General features: G+C 39.4%; 1 protein-coding gene across 2 annotated transcripts in view; it reads right to left on the bottom strand.

The window, feature by feature from the left end:
* The window catches only part of LAMA4 (laminin subunit alpha 4), a 177,647-nt gene that overhangs the window by 88,108 nt on the left and 67,675 nt on the right, over nucleotides 1–21,864 (bottom strand). The window contains exons 6-9 of one of the 2 annotated variants that reach the window (XM_056125022.1): nucleotides 11,364–11,578; nucleotides 8,998–9,072; nucleotides 6,515–6,666; nucleotides 3,778–3,888 (exon numbers count right to left, since the gene is read on the bottom strand). In XM_056125022.1, the coding sequence (XP_055980997.1) occupies nucleotides 3,778–3,888; nucleotides 6,515–6,666; nucleotides 8,998–9,072; nucleotides 11,364–11,578 (553 nt within the window). Of the gene's footprint in view, nucleotides 1–3,777; nucleotides 3,889–6,514; nucleotides 6,667–8,976; nucleotides 9,073–11,363; nucleotides 11,579–21,864 lie in introns of both variants that reach the window. The other variant, XM_056125020.1, reaches the window with a different exon arrangement.

Consider the following 21,864-nt stretch of genomic DNA (forward strand, 5'->3'; position numbering starts at 1 on the left):
CTAAACGGCAAAGACTTCCTAGTACTTTACAACCCTTAATACATCTCTGTAGAGTATGGGGAAAATTATGTGCCATGGAGGCAGGGGGAGGGTTGTAAAGGGGTGTACTGGGAACATTGGTGATGAAGAATGTGCACTGGTGGAGGGATGGGTGTTTGATCATTGTATGATTGAAACTCAAACATGAAAGCTTATAACTGTATCTCATGGTGATTCAATCATCATCATCATCATCATCATCTCTGAGATATACTTAAATCTCTAACTGTCCTCTGGGCATCTATAGATACATTACCTGAAAATCATAAAATGTTCATACTGATCTGTTCAGTGCTTTTGGTCTTATTCATTCTTTTCTCTAATTCCAGCTTTCCTCCTTGCTGCTCCTCATATCTAATTGGTCACCAAATCATTTTAATTTCCTTGCTATTCCTTGACTTTCAGGTCATCTAGTTCCTCATTATTATGATCCCTATTTATTCCTGTTCACTAATAATTCTTCTCGGATGATAATAAAGTAACAATGAACCATTCTTGTTTGGACTACCATGGCAGTCTCCTAAAGGACATCTCTATTTTCAGATTCTTCACCTGCCCAACTCCTGCTACTGCAAAGGAATGTTATCTATGAAATTTCAAACATGATCAGTTAACTGCTTCAATGCCCTCCAAAGTATGCAGGATGAAATCTGTGTGTTACTGAGCCTGGTGGGAAGACTGTTCATAATCTGACCTGTAAGGACTTTCCTCTTTTTTTTGCCTTGCAATTAAACATGCATAAGGCCAAGGCCCAAATTTTTCAAGTTCCAAAAATACTATGTTGTTTCACATAACTGCTCTGTGGCATCTTTCCCTGCTTAGAGGTAGTTGATCAGCTCCTAGTCATTCTTTAATACACAGGGCCATACTCACCTTCTCTGAGAAGCCTTCCCTATTGTACCTCTGCTAGAATAGTTTATCTTGTCTTCCTTAGAGTTATCTTGTTAGCCTCTATTCCTGAATTATTTACAATATTTTTATCTTATTATTATTTACAATCTTATTTATCTTATTGTTTACAATCTTTAATCTTTCTTATTTAATATACTCTGATTTCCATGAGAATAGAAGCCTGATTATATTTACTTCCCATACCTGGTACATTCCATGATATTCCAGGTGTAAGTCAATGCTTTGAGTGGAAACTTAAAAAAAAAAAAAAAAAGAAAAATTCTGCCTTTTTTTCGTTAAAACTCAGGCACATTCACCTGTATGGAGGTGATGTACTTTTATTCCAATACCAAAGGCCTCTATGTGTGTGTTGATCACTTTTTCTGAGGTTGGAGGAGGGAAAGGAGGGAGATGGAGAAGGGGGTGGCATGGGACCTTTCTGCATGAAGACTTTACAATGGAACTTTGTGACTTGGGACCCATCTTGTTTCTTGAACAGCCACATGACAGGTGCAGCACCAAGATCTGGAGAGGACACCTGACCTCTCCCCTTGCCCAGTGCCTCGGACTCTCTGCATGACATGTTGGGAACATAGGAGAGGGAGCTTGCCATAGTCTTTGGTATTTTCAATATGATTAGTAGTGGCAAAAGAGACCCTTTAGAGCAGTGGGTATATGTGGACACAAATCTGTGGGCATTCTTTCCGGGGCTCCCAGGGTAAGGGATAGGAAAGGGCTATAGAAATGTAAATTGTGAGATTTGATTCAGTTGATAATTTGAAATAAGAGGTACTACTGAGTTTGAGAGGCAGTAGTACCAGGGTATTATAAAATTCACTTTGAATACCTATAATAATAGCTTTTATGTACAGTCAAATATTACTTTCTTGACAGAAGTTTTTTAACAATTTATTTATTTAATTATCTTTTGCTTTTTGGGTCACACCTGGCGATGCACAGGGGTTCTTCCTGGTTATGCACTCAGGAATTACCCCTGGTGGTGCTCAGGGGACCATATGGGATGCTGGGAATCGAACCTGGGTCAGCCGCGTGCAAGGCAAACACCCTACCCACTATGCTATTGCTCCAGCCCCGACAGAAGTTTTTTAAGCCAAAGATTTTCTTAAATTTGTCTAAGAATCACTCTTTTTTTGACTTTCTTAGACTAAGGGCTTCAAAGACGCTTGAGAAGTCAGCACAATCAGCACTAGTATTTGTTTTTGAAATATTTCAATGGGTTTTGTACCACTAGGACTATTGAATTGTCTTTTTTCCCCAATTAGGATTAATAGAAATACATGGATATCTGTTCTGATAAGTTTTATTAACTTCCCACTTTAGTGTTTTGTTGCCCAGAACAATTTCTATTGCAATATTACCTCAAACTGGCCTGTGTTTCTCCCTACAAAAGTGTAAAGTCCATACTTTTCTCATATTGAAAATGGAAAATAATTCAACAGGAGGTTCAGTTAAACTGTGTCTGAGCTGTGAGAGGAATTAATCACCATAAAAATATTTTCTTAAGGATTGAGACACTTTGGGCAAATTCCACCCATGATACCAACATGAAATACCAATGAGTTTTCACAAGAGTTTCTTTGAGAAATTTCTTTAGAAATTGAAGAGGTCTCACAGATCTTCAAGTGCGAATGCTTGAGCTAATAGACATCATTACATGGAAAGGAGGGATACAATTTTTCTATGTATTTAAAGGTAGCTCTATCACTTAAGGGTCAATTAAGTAATTCACCTTTTAAAGAATATTTTCTCTTAATATTTTAAGAGGTCTAAGGTCAATGATGTTATCCAAGTAGACAAGGACTACAGCTTTTCTAAAGCACTTCAACAATAGACTTTAAACACCAGAATCTGAAAGAAAGTCCAGAGACTTTGAGCAGCACTGGGGGAGTCTAAGCGGAAAAATATGCTAAATATTTTAACATCATAAATATGGCAGCTGATGGCTGGTTGTATTTTTATTTTTAGTAAGAGGAAGGTTATTTTTCTGTTAGGTTTTTTGGAGAGTTTATTGGATTAGATCTTTCTGCTGCAGCTAGAAAAATTTCTCACGTCTTGTTTGATCGTTTGACTCTACCCATGTTTCAATGTTTTTCTAATTAATTTGTGACCCTTTACACATAATATTTCCCTCCATATTTTTCTTAGTCTAGTTTATTTTGCATTTTCTTAGTTGTTTTATTAAGTATTTAAATTTTTATCTTGTTAAAACTGTTCTCTCTCTCATAATACATCACACTAAACAAGTGTAGTATTATTTCCTTTCGAAGTTTAAAAACTATTTAGTTCAACAGAAGTGAATTTAAAGTTTAAACTCAAGTCTTTAATCTGTCTTGAATTTATTTTAATGTATGATTGGAAAGTGGTTGCATGTGACTTTTCTTTTCCTGCCAAACTCCAAAACTGCTTGCTCAGCACAATTTCTTTTCTTTTCTTTTTTAAAACTGCATCCTTTAACAAACATTTGAATTTTATACTCTATAATAAAAAGTTCATTTCTAGAGACTCTCTAGCTCTTAGTCGTAAAATGCTAGGAAGGGAAAATTGTTGAATGACTATCCGTATTAGTACCATCAACTCTATGAACCAGCAGCAAATCCAACCAAAGTTTTCCTATAAACAGTTTTTCAAGGAAGCCAATCAAAATGGGAAGTGATATAGAGACTAAAATCTGTTAACTTTTTCCATGGATCTTGTCTTGATTTATTTAAGGGACACGGGTAACTGCATTTATTTCTGGCTTTATAAATTCTCAGTCATTTGAGAGTAGTTAAGCTCTAACCAGCAATATCCTTCCTCTGAAGGCAGTCTCCAAAACCAAGTACTTACCCTTTCAGTTAATTCCTCCACTTCAGACAGAATGCTTTTCATTGTGTTTTCAGCATTGTTGATTTGTATCTTTCTGAGGACATACTGGTTTTCTCTTTCTGACAATTTAGTCTATAAAAAATATTATTTTGAAAATACTGAGCAGATTGCACATCAAGTTTACAAACACACACACAAAATGCTTTTAGTGTAAGTTGACCCAAAGTAGAGTGTAAGCTTCTGCTTCCCAGGTGGCTGTTTTAGAAAGCTGCTGCAGCTAGAAAAAATGAAAAATCATGAAATTTAATGATACGTGAATGAATCTGGAGAGTATCATGCTGAGTGAAATAAGTCAGAGGGAGACAGACAGATATAAAATAATTGCACTCATTTTCGGGATATAAAAAATGCATAGTAGGGGAATAAGTAATGCACAAAGACAATAGAAACAAAGGCCAGGAGACCTGGTTCTTAGGAAGAAGCTTGCCACAGTTGGGGGTGGTGGAGGGTTAGGACAGAGAAGGGACCACCATAACAATGATAGAGGAAATGATCACTATAGATAAGAACTGGGTGCTGTAAGCAGATAATGTGATCTGCATGATATCCTCTTAATAACAGTCCTGCAAATCACAGGGCCTAAAAGGAAAAAGTGTCAAGCATAAAGACAGGTTGTGGGGTGAGAGGGAAAGGGAGACCAGGGACATTGGTGGAGGGAAGGGGGCACTAAAATTGTGAAATGATTGGTGCTCAAACATTCTAAGACTGAAACTCAATCATGAATGAGTCTGTGACTTTATATTCAATTTACAACAGAGAGAAGAAGGCCACTGCTGGCTGGTATGGAGAATGAGCTCTGCAAGAGGGCACCAGGAACTGTAAGGGACTGAAATGTTGTAAACTTCACTCCCAAAGCTGGCTATGGGGTCAGGACCTTTTTCTAGTTTTCCCAAGTTCCAATAGGGGTATCTGAGCTTTACATTTTAATTTTTAGTATACAGTGAAGGAAACAATCAATCCACCAGATCATCAACATAAATTAAATTGGAAGTTCGGTTTCTTACTTTGGGTATAAAGGTAGTCATTCTAATTATTTGATTTTTGAGACATTTGATCCAAATGGAGCTTCACTGAAATTACTTTGGAGAAGTCCTTTACCTTCCTGTCAATGATTATTGCAGATATCCTACTTCTCAAAAGATGGTGTTAATGCTTCTTTACTTTTGTGAAAAACCTATGTTAGTATCTGTTTTTCAATAACTAATAGTAACCCAAAGATCTCTTTGGATGTTTGCTTTTGGGATAAAAACAAAATGTGAAAATAGTTTTCAGCGTTGATTTTGCAAAGAGCCCTTCTAGACGTATCCTGCACTACACACAGTACTATAGACTGCCAAGCTCCTTCCCTGGGGAATGACAATTTGTAGTCTATGTATTAGTAAATGTTTTTCCTGCTTTAATTAGCTACATGCCAGTAGTATTTTTGATCTTATGTGCTATTTGATATGATTTGGTAGGACTTTTTTTGGATCTGTAATACTCAAAAAAAATTCCAGACAAGTGAGTTATAATTGCTTTTTGGTTTCACGCCATTTTGATTTAAGGAAGGTATCACGGGAGCACAGTATTTTGGGACAGTGGGGGAAGCTTGTCTACCCATCTTGAAGTTATGCTGTGGGAAGTAAGGATTCAAATGCTATGAATAGGCCCAAGTCTGAGTTACTCCTCTGAGAATTAATGGCTTCATCTGTCCAGACAGATAAGTTTAGACCAGAATAATTCCTAAGATTGAACTAGAATTGAGCAAGATTCCAGTCAATCTAAAATTTTGTGATTTTTGTTTATTCTATACATACTTGGTCAATTGTTCTGGAAATCAAGTGTATCTCCAAAAGTAGAGAAGTGAGCACTTTCCATGCTAGGTGTATATCTGAATCTGAAATCTTTACAACACTTGGAATAGGTGCATTAATGATTCTCATGAGGAAAAAGACTAAAGAGATTCAATAACTTGTCTAAGGTCATATAGCTAATACGTGTTAGAGCTGGGATTTGAAGGCAAGGCCACCTGGTTTCTAAATTTGTTTTGCTAAACTAATAAAGTAAAAAAAGTGTTGGCATTAATTTTACTGCTTCTTGAACAATTTTTTAAAAAAACGTCTGTAATAAGAACATACTTAGAAGAGAAAAAAATACCATTTAAAGTTTGAGGTATATAAGCACTCTTTTTGGCTATTGCCTGCCTTTAGCTTGTTTATTTGCTATTACCCAATAACCTTATGGGAAAAACAGAACCTACAATAGGTTTATGTGTTTGAGTGTATGCATGAATGTGTGAAAGTGAGAGGAACACATGACAGTGAGAAAGAGGGAGGGAGGTAGAGATGGGGATAGAGGAAGAGATAGGAAGAAAAGGGCCTTCCCAAATGTTGCAGTTTGTGGCTAAGGTTTGAGATAATGACTTGAAGAATCAATACATAGTAGCTTCACCAAGGAAATACAAGTATGACTCTGTCATAAGTAGTTTTTGTCTGTAGAGTACAGGTTTTCAGTAATTTTATTTTCTCTATTAACCCCTCTTACAGATTTTCGGTAGTTCATGGTTGAGAGAGGTTGTTTACCATAAGCTTAAAAAATATACCCTCCTATCAATTAATAACTCAGTCATGGGACACATATGAAAAGGGACAGGTGTGACCAGGAGTGACCCTTCGAAAGCCAAGTGAAAACATGCAGAAGATGCAACATTCCTCCTTACTTTGAGGCGGTGGATGGTCGCGTTGACGTCAGACACATGCCTATGAGCAGCAGCCCCGGATGACACGCTCAGTACACCGGTCTTGCTCTCCTCAATGGAGAGAGCCGCCAAGCGGAGGTCATCAGTCAGATCCCAGATGCACTTATCACAGCCTGGAGATAAATGGTTGTGTCAAACCATGAAGAGCAAAGCTGTCTGGGAAGCATGCTTCCTTCCTTGGAGCTCTCTATGTCCCGGCAAACAGACTGTTTCTATTTTTGTTTTCTGAGGAGCTGGACCATCAAGCTAGTCCTTATGCTCAAAGTGGAACTGAGCTAAGATAAGGTAAACAACATAGCAGACACCAGCACTGCTTAAAAGACCTCAAAAAACATATGCCACAGGAAAAGGATGTTAATATGACCAAAAAGAAAAAAGAAAAAGAAATAAGAGTTCTGAGATGGGAGGGAATAAGCAGATGCCTGATTTACTTGACTTTAGTGGGGGAGAGGACCTGGAAGGGCTTTTTTCATGTCAGGGTCTGGCTGTATGCTTGGTGCATAGGAAAGAGCTCTTTGCTCCATACTCTACTAGGCTCTGCTCAGAGTCCATTCAAGGCGCAGCCTTACTCTAGGCTGGTACCGTTCCTCACTATGGCAGCTGACCTCCTTTCTCAATGACTTCCACTGCTAGCGAAGGATATCTGTAAAGCATCACTGCTTACGAACATGATCTCCTGATTTCTCTCTCTCTCTCTTTTTTTTTTTTTGTTTTTTGGCATTGAATAGGGGTTACTCCTGGTTCATGCACTCAGGGACCATATGTGATGCTGGGAATTGAACCCGGGTTGGCTGCATGCAAGGCAAACACCTTATCCACTATGCTGTTGCTCCAGCTCCTCTCCTGCTTTCTAAGCACAGCCAAAGATCAGGCTAAACCTGGGTCCATAGAAAGATGGGAAGTGGTTTCTTCTTGCATTACCTATTTAGTTCCTCTGACCTCCATCTTCACTCCCCAGGAACTCAGTGTCTCCCAAGGGCAATAGACAGTAGAGCTGGCTTAGAGACCTGTCTTCACCACCCTCTCATACTGTTGTGTTCCCAATCTTTCCCTCATAGAGTGCTGTCTTCTTCAAAAAATGGAGGCTGAAATGTTAATGTGGTTAATATGTTAATAAGTTATTTGAAATTTCGCATGGCCTTACCTAGGTGCTCTCTCAGAGGAAAAACTGCCTGGCCAGAACATAGGGTTGGTGGAAGTGATGCCTGGAGCCAGGCATTCATCTAAGGAGCTTCTATTTAGGGCACCACCTAAGCTGGTCAGTGTGCAAACTTTGTTCTGTTTGTGCCTCACATTCTATGTCACCTTCTAAAGTGGAAAAAATTGACCACTTAGGCTCAGGAGGACCAAGAGGTCAAGGTATCTTTGTTTGGAGGTAGGGGATGAAGGGTGGAGAATCCTTATCATTGTTTATTTTCCTGATAGGATTATTTGTTCATTGTTTGAAAAATATTCTCAATAATTGTTGAACTAGTAAGTATTTACAAAAATATAAAATATATAAAAATATGGACACTTATTTGTCATATTTATAAATATAAATGGACAGACATTTATCAAACATTTTTTTTCTTGGGGGAGGGATAGTGCCACACCCATTCATCCTAAGGACTTCCTCCTGACTCGGTGCTCAGACGTAATCCTGGTGGTGCAGGAGATTGAACCAGGGTTGCCTGTATGCCAAGTTATGTGCCTTATCCTCTGTACTATATTTCCATTCCAGTTTAATTGAATCTTAAGAAACCTTATGTATAACCACTCTACTTAAAGGTAAATATTACTGCTTGCTTACTAGAAAAATTTCATAGGCTCAAGTTTTCTTAAATCCTAGATCAATAATAATTTTTGTAAACTAAGGGTTTGAAATTTGCTTGAGTAGTCATTAAGACCAGTCCTGGCCACCTGTTTCAACATGTTTTGGCAGATTCTGGCACTCTCAGGACTGCTCACAATTTGACTGACAGGAGTGACATAGAAAGGCAGTGGTGCCACTCCAGATTAAGAGTGTCTAGGGGAAAACCACTTAAATCTGTGAGCATCTCAGTTTTCATCATGTAGTAGTGCATTGCTGGCGAACCTAATTATTGAGGACCTGAAGAGATAAAGTGTCTAAAATAAACTCAGTCATTGGGAATTGGGTATCTGACTTGGCTTTGTTCCACGCAAGAATGCTAAAACGAAAGATTTGATAATGTAAGTTTTCTAAAATCAAGCTGCCCATCACCTATCTGACAATTGGAATCAAGCAGACCACTGAGTAGCTCTTGCTTAGGGTCAATCTGATTGAGGCACAGACAGGGTTAACACTAAGGGTGGGACTCAGACAGTTTCCAGAGAGAGGGTAACGCATAGCGTTGCTGGATCCCACACCTGCAGCATATTAGCGAAAGTGGGGTTAGTCAATCATGTGTGGTTATTTTTACTTATAGTTGGGCAGTCCATGCCTGTAGGGCCTTCAAAGCCGTCTTCCAAGCACTCTCCAGTTACGCTGTCACATGGGCCTCCCCCACAATTGCACGCTGTGGGAAACAAAAACAAGAGATTAGGAACTCATTTCTTAATGCTTAAAATATGGCAGGATTTTTGTGGTTTCTAGAAATGCTGGCTATCAGTATATAATTCTTCCATGGGGATTAACTATATTCTTCATTAAGCCCATGTGCCGTCTATGGTATAGAGATTCTGCCCCTCACCCAAGGAAAGCCCAGCCCAGAGAGAGTTTTCCAACGGTGACCTTGGGCAAACATAAATCTAAGTTTACTAGGACTCCCTTTTTTGGGGATGCCAATATGATAGCATAAATGCTTCAGTCCAAAAAGATCCAGCAGGTAGGAAATGATCACTTCGTTCTGCTGGAATCTGAACTGTATGCTGTCAAGCAGGCTGGCTCTCCAGGGCTGCTCAGAGCCAGAAGTGAGACCAAAGAGCCAATTGTGGCTTCCACACTGTTTGGCCTTGGGCAGAACTGATGCCAAACCACCCAATAGCTGTAAGTGAAATAGCTAGAAAAACGTGCAAAGAATTAGCAGTGTATTTACATGGATTTAACAAACTTGAGAGTTCCTTAATGATCTGTAGTTTTTTTTTTCTTTTGGAATGCCATTTGGAAACAAAACACAAATCTCAGCAGACTAATTTACCACTGTTTCAGAGCAGAAGATAATTTGTAACATTTAAAAAAAAAAAAGATTTTCCTAAGTTTTATCTGCTAGCAATAAGCAGGAATAGAACTGTGAATTTCCACTCTCTCCTACACCTCTTAATTATCTTTGCAGAATAATCGTGAAAAATAGCTTTAAAGGGAACAGATATTTATTACATTTCAGCTGTTTAATGTTCTATAAAATGTAGATTTATTAAACATTTCAGCAAGATCATGCTTTAGTGCCTCTAACATGGCCCCTCTAAGAAGGATCTGAACCTTGTTGGAGGGGAGGAAGATTTTAGGTTACATGGGCCATGCTCAAGGACTACTCCCACTCTTGTTCTCAAGGGGTGCTCTTAATGGTGCTCAGAGGACCATGAGGCACTGGAATAAACCCTCAAGATCCCGTAGGCAAAGCATACACTCATTCTGTTGAGCTGTACCTCCAGTCCTGATTGAACTATTTAAAATATCAGTTTAGGCCCTGATTTGGCCAACATTTTGAGATTCAGGATGGCAACATTTAAGGTTTTTATTTGCCAATGCTCTTTCTGATGCCTGCTTTGGTCCTCCCTTTGGTCTGACTGGAGAAAGACCTCTTTCCCTTCTTCTATCATCCTTGGGGTGAGGCTTCTGTGCCCTTAGCTTTTTTGTAGACATGTCTATTCTTTTTTTTTTTTTTTGCTTTTTGGGTCACACCCAAAAAGTACAGGGGATACTTCTGGCTTTGCACTCAGGAATTACCCCTGGCGGTGCTCAGGGGACCATATGGGATGCTGGGCATCGAACCCGGGTCGGTCGCGTGCAAGGCAAACGCCCTACCCACTGTGCTATTGCCCCAGCCCCAACATGTTTACTTTTAATGTGATTTCTGCAGATCCTCTTTGTTTCCCTCTCAACTGTATACGCTTCACTTCTTAAAATCTTTTCAAATGGGAAACTGTCTTAGTGAATTTCCAATAGAAGTATGCATTACTTGCTCCTCACCCTTTTTTCCATCTATAGAACAGTAAGAAATATTCAACCCCAGCTACCCTTCACTCCTAGAGGAAAGCAATTTAACTTCCCTTCTGAAGAGCTTCACTCTGTGCAGCAAATGGGTTGGAAAAATCAAGAATAAATTTCGTATATATCAAAACCAGGAATATTACTTATACTATTCCTGAATTATTTATTCAATTTGAGAAAACTGGGGATGATTAAACATTACCCTTGGCTTGCTAATCTATTTCCTTGGCATGCCATGTTTACCAAATATAACCCCAAAAGGATGGGGAAGCTTAGTTTTCAACCAAACCAAACATGGATACAAACCATGCACAATTTTATTTAGACTTCTGGTCAAAGATAGGGAATTCATGGAATTCTGATTTACTAACTTTAGAAAAAATTGAAGCATATAAAATAACATGATGAAAGCTAATTTATGTTGGTGGTTCATTCTACTCATGGGCTAAGTTACATAATAACCATTATTAAAATATTTACCCCTCATAACTCTGGTGTGCACATTCCTGAGAATTTACATTGCCCTGGGAAAGTGACAAGGGGGCATTTACAACATTTTCTCAAGATAAATTAATTATAATTCTGTTCTGACAAAGGAGCTATTTTTAAGACAAGCATTCCAGTCAGGTGATGGTTTTCACATTGATGATACTATACCTGCACAGTTCTTGGCTATTCTGGCATCACCATAGTAACCAGGAGCACAATGTTCACACTTGAACCCAGTGGTGTGGGGTAAACAGTTTCTACATTGCCCAGTGATCTCATCACAGTCTTCAAAGATCAGGTTGGGATCTGAATTTCCACTGCAGTCACATTTTTTACAGGTGCTTCCGACCAGTAAGGGGTTTCCATAGTAACCAGGAGCACATCTGAAATGGAATTATATATTGAAAATGTACAAGCCATTGCTTTTCTTCATTTTAATGTTCTTTCCTACCTAGAACAAAGTGGAGTAAAAAACTGTGAATTGCTCTCCCGGAACTGACACCCTTTCATCTTCTTCAGAGGACCAGAGTTTGAAGCTTTCATTCCTCATTGAGGTACTGTTTAGTCTAACAGACCTCCCAATGTGAAAGTGTCTGGATATATACTGAGGATACATACATTTTGCATTCCCATCCGGAGGAGGAGTGTATAGCTGGCATATGATGGAGGTGCCAGATAAACTAAATGTACTGCAATCAGTTATTTCACAGCTCAGAGCTGTCCTGAACAAAGAGTCGATAACACCTTTGTTGGAAAACAGTCTAATCACTATCCACTTTGCCATAGTGCATTGTTTAGTTAACATAAACTGAACCCTTTAAGTGGCTGACATTCTCCGGCCAAAACGGTTTGGTTGAGGGTTGATTCAGTGGCATTATTTTCAGGGTTCCTGTTTGAAGGTTATGGGAACTTATTTTCTCCATTGGCAGGTTGACTATAGGGGCCAAGAGCACTTAGCTTCTGGCTGTTCTTGAGGCTGATGAAAGCAGAGAGAACAGAATAGAGTTCCTTGGAGTTCAGAGATCCAGTCTTCTGGATGTCTTACATATGTGAGCCACCAGGGGTCAGGCACCAAACTTCATTTAGTGGGGATGGACAAATTTCTTTCCTATAGTACTGCAGGCTGGTATTTTAATAGAGAATTCAGTGCATTTGGAAAGTGGAAACTGAAATTGATCCATCTTTGCTGCTCTAGCCAAGCTGGGAACTCCTGATGGGACTGCTTCTCCCCAAAGGAAGAAATACCTATCTCTATTCCCCTAAAGGTACCCTGGGGCAGAGGCCCTGCAGTGAGTAGGACAAGGCCCTATCAGAAAGGGCAACTGCTACTCAGCTCCTGTCAATTGTTGCCAGTTTGTAGCCCTGAGGGAGTGAATGAAGAATCCAGGTAGTCAATGACTTTTGTTTCTTTTTTATTTTTTTATTATTTTTTTAAAGTTTTTTTTTTCTTTTTGAGTCACACTCATAGCTGGGTCACACTCAGGGATGCACAGGGATTACTCCTGGCTTGTGCACTCAGGGATTATTCCTAGCTGTGCTTGGGAGACCATATGAGATGCTGGGAATCAAACCCTGGTCAGCTGCGAGCAAGGCAAACGCCCTGCCCACTGTACTATCGCTCCAGCCCCATTAAAATTTGTTTTGATTTTTACATGAACATTCAGTTTTCAAAGGTAGGCTCAAAGTTTGTGAGAATATATTATATATGACAAATGACCTGGCTCACTGGGGCCTCATCTCTGTCATGATCTCCAAGCTGGTGCTGAAGATGGGCTAAGATGCTTCCAAAGAGATTGGAAAGCATGTGTGGTCCCATAATGGCAAGGTTTCAGCTGTGATTTCGGAGAGACAAAGAAAGAGATCCAGTGAAAGAGCAAGAACAAAGTGGTTGTGAGAAAGTCAGTGTGAGGTTCCATGGCAACACGAACTGCAGGCTGGAACAGGGTGGGGTGTGAAGGACCCAGTCTGGATTGTTGGCCTTAGGAGTGGAAAGGCAGGGATAACCTTCCAAGGAAATCACAAAAACCTGGCCAGGAATAAGAAACACCATGCCTTTTTTTTTAAGTTTCCATTTAAAATAAGAAATTCATTATTCAGAAGTAATATTCTATTTGAAAAGTAGATTATATGAAAAGAATTTACTTGAAAAGTAGAAGATTAAAACCACATCTTTAATTCTAAGACCCTAGGAAAAAATCACCATTCAACATGTTGCATATAATTCCAGCTTTCATTTTGATGCTTTGTTTTTTTGGTGTATTTGTAATGGTGCAAGTTTAACCTTTCTTTGGCAGGTAAGATGGCTTTCTGGGCAATGATGCTAGAGCCAGTGGTACTAGCTACAGTGGTACTGGTACTAGGTACTAGAGCCGCACCTTGGCATGCTTGAGTGGCTTCCAGAGCTATATCCAGTGGTGGGCCATATGGTCTGGGCATCAGACTCAGGGTCTTGAGAATGCAAAGCACGGTCTTCAGCCCTTTGAGCTATCACTGTGGTCCTGGTAGCCCAATCTTTCACTTTTTGTTTGCACTGTGTCTCAAGGTTTCATCTTTGAGTTTTACATCACAGACACCTGGGAAGCAGATCACAAAAAGCTTGGAATTCTGAAGCTGAGAGGTCACTTCAGTTTTCCAGAGTTTAATTTGGAGTCAAGCATGACCCAGTCTTTCTGACCTTGGTGTCGTTTCCTTCACTCCACCCTAAACTATACTGCGGTTATTATAGATGAATGAGTGAATTCATCCAACAGAGGGACAATTCATGTGTATTTTATGTAAGGCACAGAAGACAGGAAGAGGAAAAACACAAAGTTCATACTCTGAAAGAACAGGAAATGAAGCATGATTATACATAATATATCACCCAAGAGTGACCCTGAGCACAGAATTGGGAGAAGCTTCTAAGCCCAGCTGGGCTTGGCCCCAGACCTTTCCCTCTCTCCACCACACCATACAAAAAAGTGCATCATCTCACCAATTTTAGAAACTGTGATCTATGAAGAAGATAAGAATGAATGGAAGTACTGCAGAACCACAAAGAAGAAATGTTCAATGAACGTTGTTATTCATATTCTCTTTTTTTGCACCTAGATTTATTAGCCTTCTGGTCCTCAAGCCAGCATAAGTCATTCCTTTTTGAAACATGTAGCTGGACTGAATGTCCACCATTTGCAATAGGAAACCAAACAGAGAATAGTCTAAGTTCACTGAAATAAACCTTCAACCTCCACGCATAGCTGAGTATCATGAGATCTGGAGTGAAGGAAGTTTTTTTTAAAATTTAATTCCACTGTATTTGAGCTTCATGCATTGGCCTCTGACCTTCCAAAAGAGAAAAGAATAAACTTTAAATTCTATGAATATAATTGCAATCACAGAAGAAAACTATTTTTTGAAACCTTCCTTAGAATTTCAAAAAGATCTTTTGGTGATAGACTCAAAAATTGTCCTAGTGGTAACTCACAGATTTTATAGAATAAGTAACATACAAAGGTTTTCTGCTCACAGCTTCAATAAGCCCCTACTATTGAAGATAATTAGAGTACAAAGAAACGTAACGTTTTGGTCATTGCTACGGCATTCAAACCCATTATGAGACTCCATGTTTAATTCTTGTTCCACTACACAAGTCAGACATTTATTAATTAAACAATCAATGAATGACCATAGCAATTCATTAATCAAATGCAATATCGATTTCTGAACTCTTAACCAGAGAGAGTAAATCATAAGGATATAAAAGGACCAGTAGTCGAGTTAGGATGACATTGGAGCACTGGTACCAAAATCTTGAGGCTACATTCCCCTCTGTAATCTAATTTTAAGCTTTATTAGTGACTTGTTTTACTCAATATAATATATGCGATAGCATAGCGGGTTTTACTCCACCCAGGAAGCATAACTGACCAAGTTACCGTACTAAGGAAAGAACTATGGTATATAAATTTTGTCCTCTCATTTAGTAGTTACATATTTGTGCAAAATGTAAAACAAAGAAATGGAAAACAAACAAAAAAAGACAAATGGCTTTTTATGACCAAAATGTAGTGTTTTAGTAATTGTGAAACCTCTTCTCTGTTTTTCTTTTTCTCCAGAGCCATACAATGACACTGGATGATTCTATAAAAGGTGCCAAAATTCCTGAGTAGCATTGGAGCCTTTCAGGGAAGAGATATTGCCTTAATAAAGCTGTCATTGAGATTAAGGTAAATGAATCACAACATGCCGCAATAAATGTCACTTTTCTCTTCTTTCTCCAACTCTTTCTTTTCCTTATTCTTGTCTGTCATCAAGTCCATCATCAAAATCATTATCACTGCCTCAGTTAATTATCATTAACTCAGGATAAGTGTTCTGCCTTTCTTGGTTAAGGATTTAATGTAAATAGATTGACTTTCTAGAAAGTAAGAGGAAAATTGTCTGCTATAGAAGCAGGGGCCGGGTGGGGTGGGGGTTGTGGGAGGGATACTGGGGACACTGATGGTGGAAAATGTACACTGGTGGAGTGGGTGTTCGATCATTGTATAACTAAAACTCAATCATGAAAGCTTTGTAACTGTATCTCATGCTGATTCAATAATTAACAAGATAAAACAAAACAGATTGGCTTTAATTTGGCCCATTCTGCTTCTGGATGTTTTAAGCAACAAGATCCACGTGACAAATCCTAATGTAGTTTTAGCATGTCCCTCAAATCCATCACAAAATTCAATGGATAAAGCTATACTATCAAAGCAGCCATGGACATAATGAGGAACTTAGGGGCACTGAGATCCCATAAATTAATTCTTTTCAATTGATAATTTTGTAATGAATTTTGAAGGTTCTGGATTTAGTTTACCAAACGTTCAATAATATATAATATAATAATACCACTAGTTGAATGAAAATGATGAAAATTCCTTATGGCTCTGAGTCTGAAGGGTCCTCATCTTTAAAATGTATTACTTATGGCTGAAGTGAGAGGTATAACCCAGCAGGTACAAAGCCCTGAGTTTGAAGCCGGCATCCATGCCTAAGCCAGGTGTGGGCCTGGTGGCCCCCAAGCACCACTCAGGCTGCCCAACTAAGACAGCATCTCAGGGAGTGTTCACTACAATAAAAGTGCAGTTCTGGGAAGGAGTATGAAAGTTGGAAAGTTCTTGCCTAGAAGGCATGTGAATGTTGTAATTATTTGCATCCGAATGGAATTGCCATTTATGAACTCTCCAATCAATTCTGGGTCATGCGCTCCCTTTTTCCCAACACAGGGAGGGGGGAGGGGGAAGCAGGCACAAATAGGTAAGACGCAGTTGCCTTCTCACTCCATGGGGACTTTTTAAAGTACATTAAGCATCTTTTGTCTTTTAGGGGAAAAAAGAAAGAAAAACCAACTTAAATAAAGTAACTGAGTTCCTAATTATGTACCAGATACTGTAATAGGGAATAGAAACTAGAAAAAGAAGTAAGATGTAGAAGAATGCTCTAGTTATACATTTAGAGTTCAGTGAACACTGAAAATGGAAGATCCAAACTATAACTGTCACTGTCACTGTCCTCCCGTTGTTCATCGATTTGCTGGATTGGGCCCAGTTACGTCTCCATTGTGACAATTGTTACTATGTTTGACATATGGAATATGTCATGGGGAGCTTGCCAGGCTTTGCCGTGTGGGCAAAATACTCTCGGTAGCTTGCCGGGCTCTCTGAGAGGGGCGGAGGAATCGAACTTGCAGTTGGCCATGTTGGCTGCTTGCAAAGCAAACGCCTTATCCGCTGTGCTATCGCTCCAGCCCCCAAACTATAACTGTTGGATAACACTAGGTTGTCCTTGCTTCTCCCAAGGGAGCTTAGGTTCATTGAGCTACTCCCACAACAGTGCCTCTGAGGCACGCCCAATTCCATTAAGCACTAATAATCCTACATTGCTTTTCTTTTTCCTTTATGTTATTTGCATTGTTTATTTATATTTAATAATATAATATATGCGATTGCGCCACTGGGCTGGAGTGATAGCACAGCGGTAGGGCGTTTGCCTTGCACGCAGCCAACATGGCCGACCGAGTTCGATTCCTGGCCCCTCTCAGAGAGCCCGGCAAGCTACCGAGAGTATCTCGCCCGCACGGCAGAGCCTGGCAAGCTCCCCGTGACGTATTCGATATGCCAAACACAATAACAACAAAGTCTCCAATGGAGACGTTACTGGGCCCGCTCGAGCAAATCGATGAACAACGGGAGGGCCTTTACCTTTAATATTAAGCATCTTTTACCTTTACTATTAAGCATATATGCAATAGCATAGCGGGTAGGGCATTTGCCTTGCACACGGCCAACCTGGGTTCGATTCCTCCATCCCTCTTGGAGAGCCCAGCAAGATAACGCCCTCACAGCAAAGCCTGACAAGCTCCCTGTGACATATTCGATATGCCAAAAACAGTAACAACAAGTCTCACAATGGAGATATTACTGGTGCCTGCTTGAGCAAATCAATGAACAACGGGAGAACAGTGCTACAGTGCTATTTATATTTAGCAATGTCCTTTTTGTATAGACACAGGAAGATAGTTCATGCTATGCTTTGTAACATGGGAGTTAATTGACACTAAAATAATATTTATTCCTGGGCATCCATATTTACTTGACTTAAACCTCAGTTGACCTTAATTCCTAGCACCCCAAAATCAGATTCCCAATGAAGGACTGGATGGACCCAGGGCAAGCTCTAAGCTACCCTGGCATTGAAATGGGCCAGGATATAATACTTAACTATAAGTTAAGAGCATGGTTATGGACAAATTCTGTCACAACCCAAAAGAAGTAACTGAATAAAGACTGCTGGGGTTAGGAAAGACTAACCTGGCCTGAGGACTATGGTCTGGAAAAGGTAAAGGTAAAGGCCCTCCCATTGATCATCGATTTGCTCGAGCGGGCCCAGTAAAGTCTCCATTGGAGACTTTGTTGTTACTGTGTCTGGCATATCGAATACGTCATGGGGAACTTGCCAAGCTCTGCCGTGTGGGCGAGATACTCTCGGTAGCTTGCCGGGCTCTCCGAGAGGGGCGGAGGAATTGAACTCGGGTCGGCCATGTTGGCTGCGTGCAAGGCAAACGCCCTACCACTGTGCTATCGCTCCAACCCTATGGTCTGGAATATATAGCAAAATATTCTCAGGAACAGCCAATCTTTAAGCTTAATATATCTCTTATTGTGTTGAGCTACTCCCACAAAATGACTAGAAATATTATAAGAAGTAAATTTACTATGATTGTTTAAATGAATTACTAGCTGAGGGAAGGATAAAGAAATACCTTCTGGATGGACTTTGGCCCTTCAGCAGATCTCCTAGTAATCTGGAGTGCTGAACCCTCAGATGAGATTTTGTCCTTGAATTAATCTCCCAAAGAAGTGTTCAACTCCACCTTTGTGTATCCCATTCTTCAGGTTTGCTATGTAACTATGCTGTAAGGGGTAAGAGGAGACTAGAAAGAGGATGAGAACTGAGACTTTGGGACTTTGGGATTTTGAGTTCTTTGAGGACTAGATGTTGAGGAAAAGATGTCTAGACATCTTGTCTAGTAAAGATGTCTAGTTAACGACTAGACATTGAAGAAAGGAAGAGAACTGAGACTTTGGGGACTTTGGGTCTGTGAGGATGAGAGGGAGGATTAGATAATGATGTTGACTGGAAGTAGAGGACTGTGAGACTTCGATGAGATAAGGAAGATGATGAATGAAGATGAATGAGGGAGAAGACTTTGAGGTCTATGAGGAGACTAGGATGATGAAACTATGATGACTGGGACTACAACCAAAACTACGACTATAACTGTGCCATAAAGCAGAGATCTGAATATGCTGGGGAGGAGAGAGAAATAAACTGACTGTTGACCATCTCTGTTCCTGTTTCTCTGTTCCCCATCTTTTGTTGGTACATTGTTGCCATTGTCAGGCCTGGGGAGGTGACTCTCAGGCACTGAACACTCGAGTCCCACACGGGGTCATGCACCTTTCCTATTGGATACTCACAAACAACTAAACTTAAAGACATACTGGTCAATTAGGCAAGTTGAGGTGTGTATTGGGGGGTAGGTAGGACTATTGTGCCATGGAAACCTGGGCACACTGGTGGAGGGAAGTTGACAATGGTGGTTGGACTGGCACTAGAATACGGTATGCCTAAAACTCAACTATAAATACTTTGTAAATCAAGGTGTCTCAATAAAAAAATTAATTTTTGAAAAATTCCAGAAGCAGGGTAATTAAAGTAACTTTTAATGATGATTTTAAAAAGAGAAATGAGTAAGAGGCATCTTCTGTGATGGAGGTCTTAGATTTAATTGCTAAGATTTTAAAATAAAACTACATTGTATGATTTTGAGCAAGTGGTTTAACTTCTATCTCTCTGTGAGAATAAAGAAGAAAAATAATAATTCATAGTACTTCTTTTTGAAGCCTAAATATGTTATGGAACCAAAGGCAACCAAAAATGGAGATTTGGTCCTCAGAACTAAACTGTATACCGGGGGAGGGGGTATAGTTTGAGGAGATGAGACCTTTGGGAAGTTGGTAGTGGGTGTGGTATTTATGATTTATGCATCAAAACATTATTAACAGTACTATAAATCACAGTACTTCGATAAAGATTAAAAAACAAATAGATAAATATTAGAGAAAATTATGGTATTGAATGCAAGTGTTTCTAAAATTGCCTTGTACATAATAAACATGAATAAATGTCTGTTATTCTTGTTATATTTATCATAAAATTACAATGTGGTGTGGAAAGTGCCTTTGTTTATTTAATGGACTTTGGGAGAAGTAGGTATAGTACATAAATTTAAATTATAAGTTAGAAGAAGTACGTTGGAAAAGAAACAGGCAAGGAACAGAGCTGGTTACAAAACATGAACTTATTGTGAAGACAAGTCTATCTGAGTTGTTTTGCAAAGTATATGGGAGGGTCATAATTCATGTACCACAATGTTTGACAAGCTTGTTTGTAATATACATACCTTTAAAAGAATAGCTCTTTTGATGTATATTTAAATTATCTTTTAATATTCAATCATTTAAAGTACAAAGCTAGACAAAGCTTCTGGTCTTTTTACATCTTGAAAAACCAAGATACAGAGGGAACTACACTGTAAAGCATATTAAACTCAAATAGATAGCTTAAATTCAAGACTGGATGGCATTATTGTGACAACCAAAAGATCACAGTCAATTGACATGGCTTTGGATGGTCTAAGAGCATCATACATCTCTTGCTGTGGATAAAACTCTGTCTTGACTCAGTTTGACATTTGGCACCTAGTTGTCCCTAATGTCACAATGACATAGCATCCACTGTTATTTTGTACTCAGCTCTGAGGCAAGTCCCTTTCATTAGAAAGTGACATTACTGAGTATCCAGAATAGGTTTCAATTCATTTTAACTCCACATCATTATTTAAATGAAACACAAAATTAAGAATACATTCACTATGTGAAACTACAAAAGGACACATTCACTGAGAAGTTATGAATGCCCACAAATATTTCCAAGGACATTGGAGATTCTAGAGCAACAGTTTGAGAAACAGTTCTGCGTTCAGTATGATCATTTTTTGTTTTGTTTTGCTTTGGGGTTGGGGTTCCCAAGAAATACTCAGTACTCCTGATAACATTCAGCCAACTACGCTGGTGCTTCCTGGTAGAGATTGAAGATACTAGTGACCACAAAGACCAAGCTAGCATATTTTTGAGGGTAGGGTGGGGAGAGGGTGTCTCCAGGCGTCTAGCCAGGCTTGGAAGGCCATGTGGTAGTGAGGATGGACCCAGGTCAGGAGCGTGCTGCTAACCACTGTGCTATCTCCCTGGCTGTTGAGTGTTAAAAGTTGGAGCTGAATAGAGAAAAGACAGACACACTAACAATCCCAAATGCTGATATTAGTGACTCAGCTGTTTATGATCCCTGGAACCACTATAGAGTGTATAAGATCTGGTGTACCTCTACCAGATTTGACAACCCCCACCCCCGCAATCATCATAACAACAATAATAATAAAGCAATGGGAGAAAATTCATAACAACAATGCCCTTACTTACAGAGATTTTTCTCTGTACAAAACACACTGTGTTTGAAAGGGCCCGATGGAATGTGGTGGAGTATTATTGTTATTTTGGTGGTGGATGAAGTGGAGTAACATTGTCTAAAATGTCTGCAAACATTTATTCAACTAATGTTACCTAAAAAATATTTTTCAAAAATGAGCTCCAGAACTATTCTTTGAGAGATTGAGTATGTTTTTAGTAGATGAAATTTCCTAGGACTTCAGGGTTACCTTTTGATCCTGGGCTGAGTCTGTGTATTTTATTCAAAGCCTACAGGGAGGAGGTCCCGTGAAGCAAGCTCCCTGCAGATACGAACCAACAGGTTGCACCAGTTCCTTCTGGGTCTTCCCAACCTCTCTCTGTGGCACCACACAGAGCTACCCAATGGTGAGGCCAACATCAAGGGTATTTTTGATAGAAATAAGAAAGCATCCCTTGGAGCCTCTTTGAGTAAAAGTCATTTTATCTTTGAAAAGCCATTGAAGGTGGGGAGAATGGGCAATGTCTTCCCAGGAAATCATTCAGTGCAAAGACTCACATCCTCATTTACCAAGGCCCTTCTTATTTGAGCAAAATCCAGAGCAACTTCCAAAAAAGAG

Source organism: Sorex fumeus, unplaced genomic scaffold (assembly GCF_029834395.1).
Source record: "Sorex fumeus unplaced genomic scaffold, SorFum_2.1 ptg000054l, whole genome shotgun sequence".
Lineage (NCBI taxonomy): Eukaryota > Metazoa > Chordata > Mammalia > Eulipotyphla > Soricidae > Sorex > Sorex fumeus.